The following is a 15,016-nucleotide window of genomic DNA, read 5'->3' as shown; positions in this document are numbered from 1 at the left end:
AAAATGACCGCTTAATCACAATTACCGTTAATTATAATAAATAGCTCTTATGAAAGTACTAAAAAATCTTTGGCTTAAAGAGCGAGGTATTGACTAGGGGGTGAACCCAATCATATATGTAATTTTTTCTGTTCGTTTTAGGGTTTGATGCTGCTCCTTTCTTTCAGTTGAAAAACTTGTTGTTTTTTTTTTATTTAATTTCTGATCATTTTTTAAATAATGCTGGGAAATCCGGCGTCCCCTTCATAGCAATGTCTCTTCCCCCATGAAGACTTCCTTCATGGAAAAATTTTCCCACATAACCCCCAACCCCCCCTCCCCCAATACCAGAACAAATCCCCCCTGAAAACGTCTGTATACTTCCCAATAACCAATACTACATGTTAACATTGGGTAAATTTCATAACTTTCAGCCCTCTCCCCGAGAACTTCGGGGGATTAAGTCATCCTAAAAGACATACTTATCATATTTTTCACCATGCTGAACAAAATGGCTATCTCAAAATTTTGATCGGGTGACTTTGGGAAAAAATGAGCGTGGAAAGGGGCCTAGTTGCCCTCCATTTTTTTATTCACTTAAAAAGGGCACTAGAACTTTTAATTTCCGTTCCAATGAGCCCTCCCACGACATTCTAGGACCACTGGGTCGATAAGATCACCCCTGGTGAAAAAAAAAAAAAAAAAAAAAAAAAAAAAAAAAAAACTAATAAACATGCATCCGTGATCTTTCTTCTGGCAAAAACAAAATGCAAATTTCCACATTTTTGTAGATAGGAGCTTGAAACCTATACAGTATGGTTCTTTGATACGCTGAATATGGTAGTGTGATTTTCATGAAGGTTCTATAATTTTTAGGGGGTCTTTCCCCCTTTTTTCGAAAATCGGCCAAATTTTCTCAGGCGCGTAACTTTTGATGGGTAGGACTAAACTTGATGAAACTTATATATTTGAAATCAGCATCCCGTTTTCTAGAGTTTTGGTTACCATTGAGCCAGGTTGCTCCTTACTTACAGGTCGTTACGACGAACTGTTTGATGAAACTGAATCCTTGAAGTGCGAAGCAAAGGTCAAAAGAAGTTTCGGGAATGATAAAGGTAATCAAATTCTTTCCACTAAATTGAAACGGATTTTAAATGCTCTGAGGCTTTTTTACTATTACGGCATTAAATAACAGAATTCAGGCAAAAAAAAATTTAAAGAAAACTTTGGTGGCAGCCTTACAAAAACATTAGAAAATTTCCAAGGGGTTGCAGATTCACAAATAAAAAATTGTATGGTGAATTTACTTAATTTATAAGGATTTATATATTATAAAAGATCAATACAAATGTGCAAGGGTAATATTTATGATATTCGAAGTTGGCACAAGAACCAGAAAAAAAGAATTCAAAATGTATATCAATTCTTTTACTTCTGGAGAAAGACAATTTTTTCTTTAGTATTTTAACTAGCATTTATTTACCAAGATGGATTTCATGGTAAGCGCAGACACGCTCATACCATGGTCTATCACCCTAAAGAAAGGATGATAGAAAGACAGTAACTGATATAACGATTAAACCCTTAAAATTTAGATAAAATAAGAGCAAAGATTCTCCAGAGCCACTGATGGCAAATAGGCGCCAATTAGACGTTTCAGTTGCTGGGCAGGGACAGGTTTCTTATAGGGACGGGTTGCAAGCCTGTCACTCAACCTTGGGGTAGCGGGAATCGACCTCTGGGCCCGGTACTACCAAGCAGAGCATCAATCCGCTGTGTCACCAGGGTTAAAACATAGGAATACGAATCCACCGTACCAAGCACCCGGTTAGGACGGCTAAAGAGAGTTTCGTCACCTTTGTACTACAGTAGCTAGAATCCAAATAGTATGAATAAATGGTTTTAATTCAATGGCTAAATCTGTACGAAATAGTTCAGTAGCCAATAAGCAAAATTAAGCATGAGAATATAAAACTGAAGATGGCACGAAATACCTCAAGGGAATAAAATAAGCAAAAATGGGCAAAATTCGCTAAAAAGCGACGAAAGAAAACAAAATAAGGACCTTTAGCTGGAGAAACGTTTTGGCATAGACAGAATATCTAGTTTCTTTATTTTGCTCTAATATATTGATTAAATAAAAAAAAACAAGTTTTTTTAACTGAAAGTAAGGAGCGACATTAAAACTTAAAACGAACAGAAATTATTCCGTTTATGAAGGGGACTGTCCCCTCCTCAACGCCTCGCTATTTACGCTAAAGTTTTTTATTGTTTTAAAAAATATAGTTGTGTGACAGATTCAAACTTTAGCGTAAAGAGTGAGGCGTAGAGGAGGGGACAGCCCATTTCATATACGGAATAATTTCCGTTCGTTTTAAGTTTCAATGTCGCTCCTTGCTTTCAGTTAAAAAAAACTTATTTGTTTTATTTAATTTCTGAACATTTTTGAATTAATGGAGCTTTGATTTTGGCTCACCGTACATGAATAATCAGAATGAAACTTGTATATTAATTTTACTTGTTTTGGCTTAATGATTTTCTCGAAATTTTGTTCTGACGTAACTTACGAATTAACTTACGTAACGAACTTTTATATCTGTATGTTTTTATTACGTATATTTGGGAGTTTACCCCTAGTCAATACCTCACGCTTTACGCTAAATTCCGAATTTTGTTCGGATCACAAACCCCTGAATCACAAAGGCCGGTTAATTAGAATAGATAGCTCTTTTGCAAGTAATAAAAAAAATTTAGCGTAAAGGCCAAGGTATTGACTAAGGAGCGAACCCCTCATATACGTAATCATTTCTGTTTGTTTTAAGTTTCAATGTTGCTCCTTACTTTCAGTTGAAAAAACTTGTTTTTTAATTTAATTTCTGATCGTTTTTTTAAATAATGCTTGGAAATCCGGCACCCCATTCATAGAAATGTCCCTTCCCCCAAAGAAATATCCTCCATGGAAAGATCCTCCCCCGTAACCCCCTCCTCCGACCCCCCTTCCCCCACAACCAGAAAAAAAATCTCCTCAAACGTCTGTATGCTTCCCATTAACCAATACTGTATGTAAACAATGGGCAAAGTTCATAACTTGCAGCCCTTCCCCCAGGAACTGTGGGGGATCAAGTCGTTCTCAAAGACATATTTATTAGATGTTCGGCTAAGCTGAACAAAATGACCATCTCAAAATTTTGATTGGGTGACTTTGGGCAAAAAATGAGCGTGGGAGGGGGCCAAGTTGCCCTCCAATTTTTTTGGTTACTTAAAAAGGACACTAGAACTTTTAACTTCCGTTCGAATGGGCCCTCACGCGATAATCTATGACTAATGCATCGGTAAAATCACCCCTGAGGAAATAAAAAAAAAACAAAAAACAAATAAACACGTATCTGTGATGTCTCCTATAGCAAAAAATTCAAAATTCCACATTTTTGCAGGAAGGAGCTTGAAATTTCTATAGTAGGGCTCTCTGATACGTTGAATCTGATGGTGTGATTTTCATTAAAGTTCCATGACTTTTAGGGGTTTTTCCCCCCTTTTTTTGAAAATAAGGCAAATTTTCTCGGGCGCGTAACTTTTGATGGATAAAACTAAACTTAATGAAACTTATATATTTGAAATCAGCATAAAAATTTGATTCTATTGATGTATTTATCGGTATCAAAATGCCGGTTTTTAGAGTTTTGGTTACTATTGAGCCTGGTCGCTCCTTACTTCGTGTGGTGTCGTTTTAATTCATTAAAAAACATTAATATTACAACAGAATCAGAAAACACTTGAATTTTAACACATCGGTATATGTAATAGGCTATGAGGATAAACAACTGAATAATAGTTTGCATGAATTTAAAACGGGAAGAAAAAAGAGTTACGTAGTCTTTAATTTCTTAATGGAAAGAAAAGTCACACGAGGTCTCTTCAAGTTGAGCACCTCAGCCATTAAATTTCAGCGTCTTATGCCTCTAGTCACCATCAGCAATTCTGCTTCAACCGTCAGTAATTAGGTTATGCCTGCAATGCAATTTTCACTTCCTCATAACCTATACACTTTGCCTGGCACTGAGGCCCTGGAGTCTAGGCCCGCAGAAATCCTAAATTTAGGAGCATTTCTTATTAAAATTATCCAATACTTTTCTACGATTAATCTGCGTCCCCCACTTTTAAAAAATTCTTCATACGTGCCTGCGCTTCGCTATTTTGGAAAATGTTTACGACATCAGACCAGTCAAAAATCCATTCAGCATGTTTCTGTTTTTCAAAATATTTGCTACATTTACCACCCTAGCAGAAAACACACCAATACTAAAAAAAATTCAAAATCGTACACCTTGAAATACCTGTTTTTCAGTTTACTCAAAAATAAAAAGTGGCTGGTCGAGATTATCAAACAGTTCGTGGTAACGAACTGTAAGTAAGGAGCGACCCGGCTCAATGGTAACCGAAACTCTAAAAAACGGAATTTTGATACCAATAGATGCATCAAAAGAATCAGATTTTAATTCTGATTTCAAATATATAAGTTTCATCAAGTTAAGTCTTACCCATCAAAAGTTACGCGCCTGAAAAAATTTGGCTGATTTAAAAAAAAGGGAGAAAGACCCCCTAAAAGTTGTAGAACCTTAATGAAAATCACACCATCATATTCAGCGTATCAGAGAACCCTACTGTAGAGGTTTCAAGCTCTTATCTAGAAAAATGTAGAATTTTTAATTTTTTGCCAGAAGAAAGATCCCGGATGCGTGTTTATTTGTTGTTTTTGATTTGTTTTTCTTTTCCCCAGGGGTAATCGTATTTACCCAGTGGTCCTAGAATATCTCAGGAGGGCTCATTGGAACGGAAATTAAAAGTTCTAGTGCCCTTTTTAAGCGACAAAAAAAATTGACGGTAACTAGGCCCCCTCCCACGCTCATTTTTTTCTCAAAGTCACCCAATTAAAATTTTGAGATAGCCATTTTATTCAACATAGTCGAAAATATGTCTTTTAGGATGACTTAATCCCCCAAAGTTCCCAGGGGAAGGGCTGCAAGTTATGAACTTTGCCCATTGTTTACATATTGTATTGGTTATTGGGAAGTATACAGACATTTTCAGCAAGGATTTTTTTCTGGCTGGGGTGGGGGGATGGATGAGGGGGATACTGGGGAGAATATTTCCGTGGATGATGTTTCCTTGTGGTAAGGGACATTTTTATGAAGGGGGCGCCGGATTTCCAAGCATTATTTAAAAAACGATCAGAAATCAAATTAAAAAAACAAGTTTTTTCAACTGAAAGTAAGAAGCAGCATTAGAACTTAAAACGAACAGAAATTATTACGTATATGAGGGGGTCCTCCCCCACGTCAATGTCTCGCTCTTTACGCTACAGTTTTTTTTAGTGCTTTCAAAAGAGCTATCTATTCTAATTAAACGGCCTTTGTGATTCAGGGGTTTGTGAATTAAAAAAAAATTAACTTTTAACGTAAAGAGCGTGGTATTGACTAAGGGGAGAACCCCCTCATACACGTAATAACATATACTTAATAAAATAATCAATATAATAAAAACAATACCAAAAAAAAAAAAACAAGCGATGTGGCTAAAAATCGATCATAAAATTTAAAAACGAAACTTTGAAGCAAAAAATTTCTTAAAAATAAAGGCTATATAATGCTTACGCTAAATATTTGGATTCCGTTAGTTATATTATTACACATAAAAGGCTACGACCCTGAGAAAATTTAACTGATTTTTGAAAAAGGGGGGAAACATCCCCTACAACTGAAACAATTTTAATGAAAATCACACCGTCTGATTCAGCGTATCAGAAAACCGTATTACATAGGTTTCAAGCTCATATCTGCAAAAATCTGCAACTTTGTATTTTTTGCCAGAAGAAAAATATACGAATATAGAAGTTCGTTACGTAAGTTAATTTGTAGATTACGTCAGAACTAAATTTAAAGACAGACATTTAGCAAAAGAAAAGTAAAATTTCTATGCAAATTTTGTTTACTTATTCAATGACGGTGAGCCAAAATAAAAGCTGCATTAACTAAAAAACGATCAGAAATTAAAAAAAAAACAAGTTTTTTAAACTGAAAGTAAGGAGTGACATTAAAACTTAAAACGAACAGAAATTATTCCGTATATGAAAGGGGCTGTCCCCTCCTCAACGCATCGCTCTTTACGCTAAAGTTTGACTCTGTCTCACAACATTATTTTTTAAAACAATAAAAAACTTTAGCGTAAAGAGTGAGGCGTTGAGGAGGGGACATCCCCTTTCATATACGGAATTATTTCTGTTCGTTTAAAGTTTTAATGTCGCTCCTTACTTTCAGTTTAAAAAATCTGTTTTTTTTATTTAATGACGAATAAGACCCTCTTGTAGTGCAGTGTTTTTTCAGTGTGTCTTGGAATTTATTTTGTACTTTTGCTTACGTTTATGTTTTGTTTCTATCATCTTTTTTTCTGTTTTTCATAATAAAAAAATTCAATATATAAATTTTTCAAAGAAAATTAGATGGTCATAGTAAGACCTAAGGCGAGCAGAAATAAAGTCATATAATAATTCTAACTTAAAAGGAACTGTAACTACTATACATAAATAAATAAAACCTAAAACAAACAGAGATTGAAATGAATTTAAAGCAAACACAAATTTTTATGAGAACCAGTAGTGCTACCGCCCCGTAAACCTTTTAGAGGCAGGGCGTCATCTGTGCGGTGTATTCGTATTCCTATGTTTTATCCCTGGTAGCATAGCGGATTGATGCTCTGCTTGGTAATACGGGGCCCAGGGTTCGATTCCCGCTACCCCAAGGTTAAGTGACAGGCTTGCGACCAGTCCCTATAAGAAACCTCTCCATGCCCAGAAACCGAAACGTTTATTTAACGCCTTATATACCATCAGTGGCTCCTTGCCTCTAAAAGGAAAGGAAAAATATCGAAAATATAAAAACCAATCCTTCTAGACAAATTTTGGATGTTTTCACGATAAATTCTCATGGTGGTTGAATGCTTCCGAATGGTGTTACCTCCCTTTTTTTAGGTTTTCTTCCTTTTCGTGTGACAGATTTTTCAGTGAATGAATATAGAGAATAGATGGTTAAACTAATAACAAAACAGGCGAAACAGAGTTTTTTTTTTCTTCTACTTAAAGCAAAAGCCAATAGCAGTTGTTTTACAAACTAAAAGACTGCTTTTTGAGTCATAGTTTTATTAAACGAATAGGTATCAGATTAAAAAAAAAATTGTAACATGTGACCAGGAAAACATCCCCCAGGAAGCTAGCAGGAATCGTGAAAATCGATGGCGGGAGGAGACCTGAATAACTGGTTTTGCCTGCTTCAAGCGCCTTAGGAAAACTTTGCTAGTGGCATACAATTCAACAAAACATCTGCTTCTAAAAACATAATAAATGAATAAGATTATTATAAATTATGTTTTAATTATATTTTCGTTTAATATAATTGTAATATATAATAAAATAAACATAATGAATAAAATGTAAAAAAAATCAATATAAGAAATATGGTAGAATGCAAGGTAATATTATTATAATTATTAGAAATTATAAGTTTATCATAGATTAATACTTCTTATAGCAATAACCACTGTATATATATAATTAGTATATACTAATTATATATATAGTGGCTATAACGTACGAAAAACATTACACCATTCACAGATCACCTTTTTATAATACTATAGTAAAAGGTTTGTCTGAATTTCTTTGGTTAGGCTGTTATGATATAGGCTATATCTACAAGCTCATCATTTTATTTGCGAGAAATGTGTCAGAGAGGGGAATCAAATCCATCCATTATTGTGTTTGAAGAGATTCAGACAGCCCCGCCTTCTGAAATATGATTGGATTGGCAGTGTGAAATTTTAATCCAGTCAAAGGATCAAAAAGGTTTTTGGGTTGAAATTGTTTTTGAAGTGATCTTTCTGGTTCTCTTTTGAGAACCTTTGGCTCTCTGTTGGAAATTTAAGAAAAGTTCCAGGAGTAATAGTGACAATTCCAATAGTTTAGATAACTATAACAGGAATTGGAATCTGAAATGTGATCTCTTATGGCAGAACTTTTAGTTCTAATTTCTTTTGTAATATACAATGATCGCTAGTCAGAAAACTTACTTAAGAAGAAGCTAAACGTATCAAAACAAGTGTAAAAAATTAGGGGAAATTAAATAAATAATAATGAAAAATTTGATTTTAAAATTAAGTGAAATAGTTAAGATTCAACATTGAATCTAAATACACAACAAAACTTAAAATTTCAATCATTCAGTATTTTTCCCAACGTTTAAATCCCCCCAAAAATTTACAGCACTAATAAAGTTTGTGCAGCCTTGCTGCACAGTTTTTAGTCTAAAAGTCGAAGAGTTCATAAGTTTCAGATCAAGAGAGGAGAAAACACTCTCTTCAGAACTTGAGCTGTAGAACAAAAGCGCAATTCATTATGTGATCACGATCACAGGTTATCATAAGTTCCAAGTTTTCACAAAACACAGCGCTATTCATGATAATTCATCAAAACATTTAGTTATTTCTTTCAAAATGAGTTACCCTGAAAATTAACTTGTTCAAACAAATTAAACAGAGAAATTAACTTGTTCAAACAGTAAAAACAGATCATACAAAACAATCATGCAAAATGTACCTACTATTATTGGCGGGAGATAGAAGTGGTGATCTTAGGGGCGATGCTCTGTTGTGCTCACTTAATGGTTTACAATATGCGCATTCAATGTTGCAGAAAAATCTTTTTGGTGTGCTCGAAAATAGGTCAAGTATTGGGCTTTTGCCCTTTCTACTACCATCATCACTCCGAGGAGAAAGCCGTTCAGGACTCAATCGTCCCTTGGAAACGTAAACGGGACTACAGTGAGGTATGTCACTGAGTCCAATGTCACTATCATTTAGAAATATGCTGCATCCATCATTCCACGAATTTGATAAGTGTGGTGAAGCATCACCTGAGGGAGCTGAAGAATGAAGGCTGTTCAAGGCCATTTCAAAGGCTTCACAAAATTGTACTGAACAGATGCAGCTCACTGAGAAAACTGTAGGCTGCAAAAAGATTTCCAAAAGGAATACTGGTTCTCGACAGTTGTACTCAAGCGCCTTGTAGGATATAGATACTTGTTCTTAAAACCAATGCAAGGGCAAGTGTATTTTGAAGTAAAATAAGTGTAATGACAAAAACAAAAGGGATTAACTAGTTTATTGGGCAAAATTGATCATAAAGAAATGGTAGAATAACTACAGCCATAATTTGAGGTTAAAATAAAAACGTAGCATGAATAAACATGAAAATAGAAGAAGTCTTGGGAGGAAAAAATTAAACGAGAAGACTAACAATAAAAACAGAAAAAAGAGCAAGAAAAAACAAAAAATTCAACCAATATATTAAAATTGAAGATGTTTTTTTCGAATTTGTGAGCATTACTAGTCACCTGCCCAGTCTTTATTTCTATGCTATTCACTGGCTATGAGACTTACCGTGAATGACGCGTTTGTGCCATCCGCTCCGCACGAGATTTGAAATTATAGAAGACAAAGCATAACATGAAGCTCATTTTTTCTCTTCAATGCTTCATTAATTGGAAGAGATGGGAAGTAAGACATAAAATTACATGCTAGGTAAAAAAAAGACACAACAAGAAAAATATGGATTCCATGCCCTCATTTTATGATGCCACCCTAATTCGATCACTAATCAGCCTTATCTAGCAGGACATAGGGGAAGGAATAAATATGAACATAATTAGGCCTCAATTACAGATTGATTCCGTTTTTTTTTTTTTTTTTTTTTTTTTTTTTTTTTTTGACACTGCGAAGATACAGGTTCAATCAAGACCAAACTGAGGATGGTTTCTTTCATCAGATAGAGTGTGAGTTCAAGGCCATTTCAAAGGCTTTACAAAATTGTCCAATCCTAATATACCCTTTTTGGGTTTTTCATAAAAAAAAATTTTTTTTTTAGGTATCTTATTGAAATTTTTTTTTTTTAGGTATCTTATTGAAAAAAAATCGTAATAAAAAAACAAAAATATCAACCCTATATTTTGAAAAATATATTTACCCCCCCCCCCTCCTACATTTGTGAATCGATACCACTGCTTTTTCTCAAAAGTCCTTTCTTTATCTATGATTTTGAAAAACTTCCTGTGAAAACTTTTCCAATTTGGATTTACAATACGTAATCTACGAACAGTTTTCATCTAATCTACGAACCATTCATGGAAGTAAATACATAGATCAATGACAAAAAAAGAAGAAAAAACGAGGAGAAGCGCTATCAAAAGACAGTAGAAATATCCAGCAAGGCAGCGGCAAACCTTCCATGTCATTAAAAAATTGCAAAAATGAATCTGATGTCTTCTTCCCTGTTTATTTGTTTGTTTTTTTTTCATAGTCAATACAATAGCTTTAACTTGGTAAAGAGTAACGTGCCTACCATGTAATATTTCTTTTCTGTGTTTATTATAATTGCACCGGCATCGTGTTAAACAGATAGCGGTAGAAAATTTTTTGAAGGCTCATTTAATTGCAAATAAAAATTGAAGTATTCTTTAAAGGTGGAAACCACTCAGGTTAGGTCACCCATTCTCCAATGTGCAGGGACCATTATAGCTTTTCATAGCATCAGCATTAAACTTCAAGATTTCTATTTGGATCAAAACGGGTGGAAGGCTAAAGCAATGTGCCTCAAGGGTCGCTATGAATCATGTAGTGTCTAGGGCAATTGCCCGTTTACTCAAGATGTCTACATAAAGCAGAGATTTCATAGCTACAATTTAAGAAAAAGGAGGGCCTTTTACACCTCATTGAATTCACAGCAATAAAATGTCTCATGCCTGTATGATTGTGGAGCCCAAAGTGAGAAACCCCACACCATGTACACTCAAGCTCCAATTTTTTCCCCATTGATCAATTCTGTTTGCACTCCATTTCAGACTCTCTTTGGTTAGCAGTATATATGATCCATCTCCTGTCCCTTTTGGTCAATAATACGCTCATGTCTCACCCTCTTTAGTCAAAAGTACTTGGCTACGTCTCCAATGCCTTTGGTCAACAGCATTTATAACACAGTGAGAAACTTTAATCCGATAAAAAAAGACGCAAAAAAGAAGGAACAAAATCTACCAGGAAGATAATCCTTAGACTCAGTTCTAATGATCTTGCATTTTCTTTTTTCTCTTTTAGCGTTTGGTTCGAAAGTAACTATTGTAGTTGGAAGTTTGTATTCCTATCAGTAGCGAGGAGGGTGCTCCTCCGGGGGGGGGCTCCTTATATGGGCATATAAGAATGTAGGGGCACCGTATAAGGGCCTAGAGTCCTTCGGGCGAATGATTGCGTAATAGGTCAATGTCCTCTTTCTCCCGGTGTGTTTTTGGCACGCCCTCAACGAATGTCAAGGTCAAGGTTGTTATTGTTTCCGAGGCAAAATGCCAAGGTCAATGTTGTTGTTGTTTTGAACAGAGTCATTAGAGAGAACACGTGGTTAATGGGGTCAATGTTATTGTTATTATTTTGGGCACGCGATAGAGTCATGTGGGGAACACGTGGTTAATGGGGTCAATGTTATTGTTGTTCGAAGCAAAGTTAATGACACTTCCTTCCTGTTCGAGGCAGATGTTATGATCCAATTTGTTATTGTTATTCGAGCCAAATGTTGTTGTCGTTCGAAGCAAAGTTAATGACATTTCCTTCCTGTTTGAGGCAGATGTTATGATCCGGAAATAGAATTTGTTGTTGTTATTTGAGCCAGATGTTATGATCCGAAAATAGTATTTGTTATTGTTATTCGAGGCAGATGTTATGATCCGGAAATAGTATTTGTTGTTGTATCCGAGCCAAATGTTACGAGTTCCCGGGAAACAGATAGATCCCACTTCTTAGCCAATCAGAGAGTCGGTTACATCCCCCTTCTCAGCCAATCAGAGGGCTTTGTTTACATGACAATTTGACCGAGATATTTCGTATATAACGGGCATGCAATGTGACTAAATTATCGGAAAGTATTTTGACACAATTGATATAACAATGGATAAATTTGATGAGCTTGAGGTCTTGGAAGCCGAAATTAGAAATGTAAGTGCATTTTTATTTTAAAAATAATTTTCCTTTGACACCCTCTAGTATATTCATATAAAACGCAAATATTTTCCTTTACCCTTAAACCCCCCCCCCCCCAAACCATGCAATCTTTATAGTCAATGTAAATATATTCCTTTACCCTCAACCCCCCCCCCCAAACCATACAATCTTTATAGTCAATGTAAATATATTCCTTTACCCTCAAAACCTAACCCCCCCCCCCTATTGTCTTACAACCCCATCGCAAAAAGAAATACTTTTTTCGATAAATTCCCTCCCTCTATATTTCCAGCTAAATCCCCCCCCCCAACAAACCATACAATCTTTATACTCAATGTAAATATATTCCTTTACCCTCAATCCCCCCCCCCAACAAACCTAACCACCAAACAATCTTTATATTCAGCTAAAATGTAAATATATTCCTTTACCCTCAAACCCCCCCCCCCCACAAACCATACTCAATGCAAAACGTATATATATTCCTATACCCTCAAACCCCCCCCCCCCAACAAACCTAACCACCAAACAATCTTTATATTCAGCTAAAATGTAAATATATTCCTTTACCCTCAAACCCCCCCCCCCAAACCATACAATCTTTATAGTCAATGTAAATATATTCCTTTACCCTCAAAACCTAACCCCCCCCCTATTGTCTTACAACCCCATCGCAAAAAGAAATACTTTTTTCGATAAATTCCTTCCCTCTATATTTCCAGCTAAATCCCCCCCCCCACAAACCAGACTCAATACAAAACGCAAATATATTCCTTTATCCCTCAAACCCCCCCCCCCCAAACCATGCAATCTTTATAGTCAATGTAAATATATTCCTTTACCCTCAACCCCCCCCCCCAAACCATACAATCTTTATAGTCAATGTAAATATATTCCTTTACCCTCAAAACCTAACCCCCCCCCCTATTGTCTTACAACCCCATCGCAAAAAGAAATACTTTTTTCGATAAATTCCCTCCCTCTATATTTCCAGCTAAATCCCCCCCCCCCAACAAACCATACAATCTTTATACTCAATGTAAATATATTCCTTTACCCTCAAACCCCCCCCCCCCACAAACCATACTCAATACAAAACGTAAATATATTCCTTTACCCTCAAACCCCCCCCCCCAAACCATACAATCCTTATAGTCAATGTAAATATATTCCTTTACCCTCAAAACCTACCCCCCCCCCCACAACAAACTATACAATCCCAAATTCTCGCAAAAAGAAATTCTCTTTTCGATAAATTCCTTCCCTCTATATTTCCAGCTAAATCCCCCCCCCCAACAAACCATACTGAATGCAAAACGTAAAATATATTCATTTTACCCTCAAAACCTAACCACCGCAAAAAGAAATACCTTTTGATAAATTTGGCCTTTCTGTAAGCCTTATCAACTTCTGCATATCTCTTAGCTATTAACCGCTCTGGTTTTGACACAAGGCTCTATGCAAGGTTAAAATTAGCAGTCACCCTTTTTCCGGTTTACAAACACGGCAGGCAAAGGGTTTCTCCGTCAAAATTAAAACACTTTTAAGCAATAATTAGAATTGTAGTTTCGTTACCTGTATGGAGGGAGAGAAAGAGATTATTTTCAAGCTTTCTTTCGATAAAGTTTCTTTTATATTCCCAGGCGTGAATCCAGGATTTTTGTTGGGGGTTAGCGCTTTTATTAGAAATAGAAAAGATAATTGCTTCTTCATCATTTAGTGATTTAGCTATAACATTTGAATTAAAGCTAGTGAGTTATGCCTTTCGCTTGAATAAAAACCTGAACCTTCATATAATAATGCTTTGACTTATTCCCGAGAAAAGTTGAATTAATTATAATCAAACTATGATTTTCAGAGTTTAGGTTGCTTTCGACAAAGATTTCTCCTTTACATACGGAAATTTCCACAAGATGATTGATCCATGCCCCATCTAAATGTGATAGAAGCTACTACACCCTGCTTCAATCTCTTTTACATATTCAAACTGAATTCTCGTATAACAATGCTTTGAGGTATTCCGCAGAAAATTGACCCCTCTAAATATTTACTCAGAGAAGTGGGTGCTGAAATGTAAAACGTTACCTATTTGCCAATCATTTTCACAATTTTCAAGATGAGATCCTTGAACACACTCCCTCCTTCTCAGTTTATTCTATGAAAGTGAGCTGTATTTGTTAGAGTTTCAGAGTCATTACATATTTATTTAATTTAAGCACTTTTTTTCAGATATAATAATGTTTGGTGTGATTGACACGGAATATATTGGTCTGAAATATTCCTCAACTGGCATCATTTTCGAAGCAGCTTTCTTACTCCTAGACAACCAACGACGTGAAATTCATTGCTATAAATGGAACATCAGATACAATGTGTATAAGTACGAGAAAAACAGATGGGGTCCTACACTAAATTTTATAAATCAAAATGGCTTTTACGCTAAAACCATACGAGCACATAATGAAAATGGCTATAAAATACAACACGTACAAGAAGAAATTCAGGAAATATGCAGTTTTTTCGGTGTGCAAGCTGTTTATGTTAAAGGAAACGTGCCAACTGATAAACTCTTGCTAGAAAAATGTGATAAAAACATAGCATTATTCAATTTAGAAGACTTCGAATGTGAGAAGTACCCGCATTCAGTCCATGACCCAGAAGATGAAGTTAGATATTTCGCTCAGTGGATACCGGAAAAGATACCTGACATGGAAAAATGCATCAGATATCCAAAGTCCTAAACTTGCTCCTCCTCATATCAAATGGATTAAGCTTCTTTTTTAATATGTCATTATTTTTTCAAATGTTTTTAAATATGTTTAAGCAATAAATATCTTAAGCCTCAACCGTTTTTATTCTTTAGAAAAATCCTTCGCCATGAAAATTATACTTTCAGATCCAACAGGTCAGGGAACACACTTTCAGGTTCAGCATGTAGGAGAACCCTAAA

The 15,016-nt window shown here is 35.4% G+C and overlaps 1 protein-coding gene across 1 annotated transcript in view; it reads right to left on the bottom strand.

Moving 5' to 3' along the window:
• The window catches only part of LOC148948199 (atrial natriuretic peptide receptor 1-like), a 177,683-nt gene extending 168,685 nt beyond the window's left edge, over positions 1–8,998 (bottom strand). Inside the window, exon 1 of the mRNA XM_089094567.1 lies at positions 8,628–8,998. Coding sequence (XP_088950693.1) covers positions 8,628–8,976 — 349 coding nt within the window. The 5' untranslated portion in view covers positions 8,977–8,998. The remainder of the gene's footprint in view (positions 1–8,627) is intronic.
• Positions 8,999–15,016: the final 6,018 nt, after the last annotated feature.

Source organism: Artemia sp. Qi Xiang Cuo, chromosome 9 (genome assembly GCF_049724085.1).
Source record: "Artemia sp. Qi Xiang Cuo chromosome 9, ASM4972408v1, whole genome shotgun sequence".
NCBI classification, from domain to species: domain Eukaryota; kingdom Metazoa; phylum Arthropoda; class Branchiopoda; order Anostraca; family Artemiidae; genus Artemia; species Artemia sp. Qi Xiang Cuo.
Note: the sequence above shows the minus strand (reverse complement) of the source record. Positions and strands in the feature narration are given on the sequence as shown.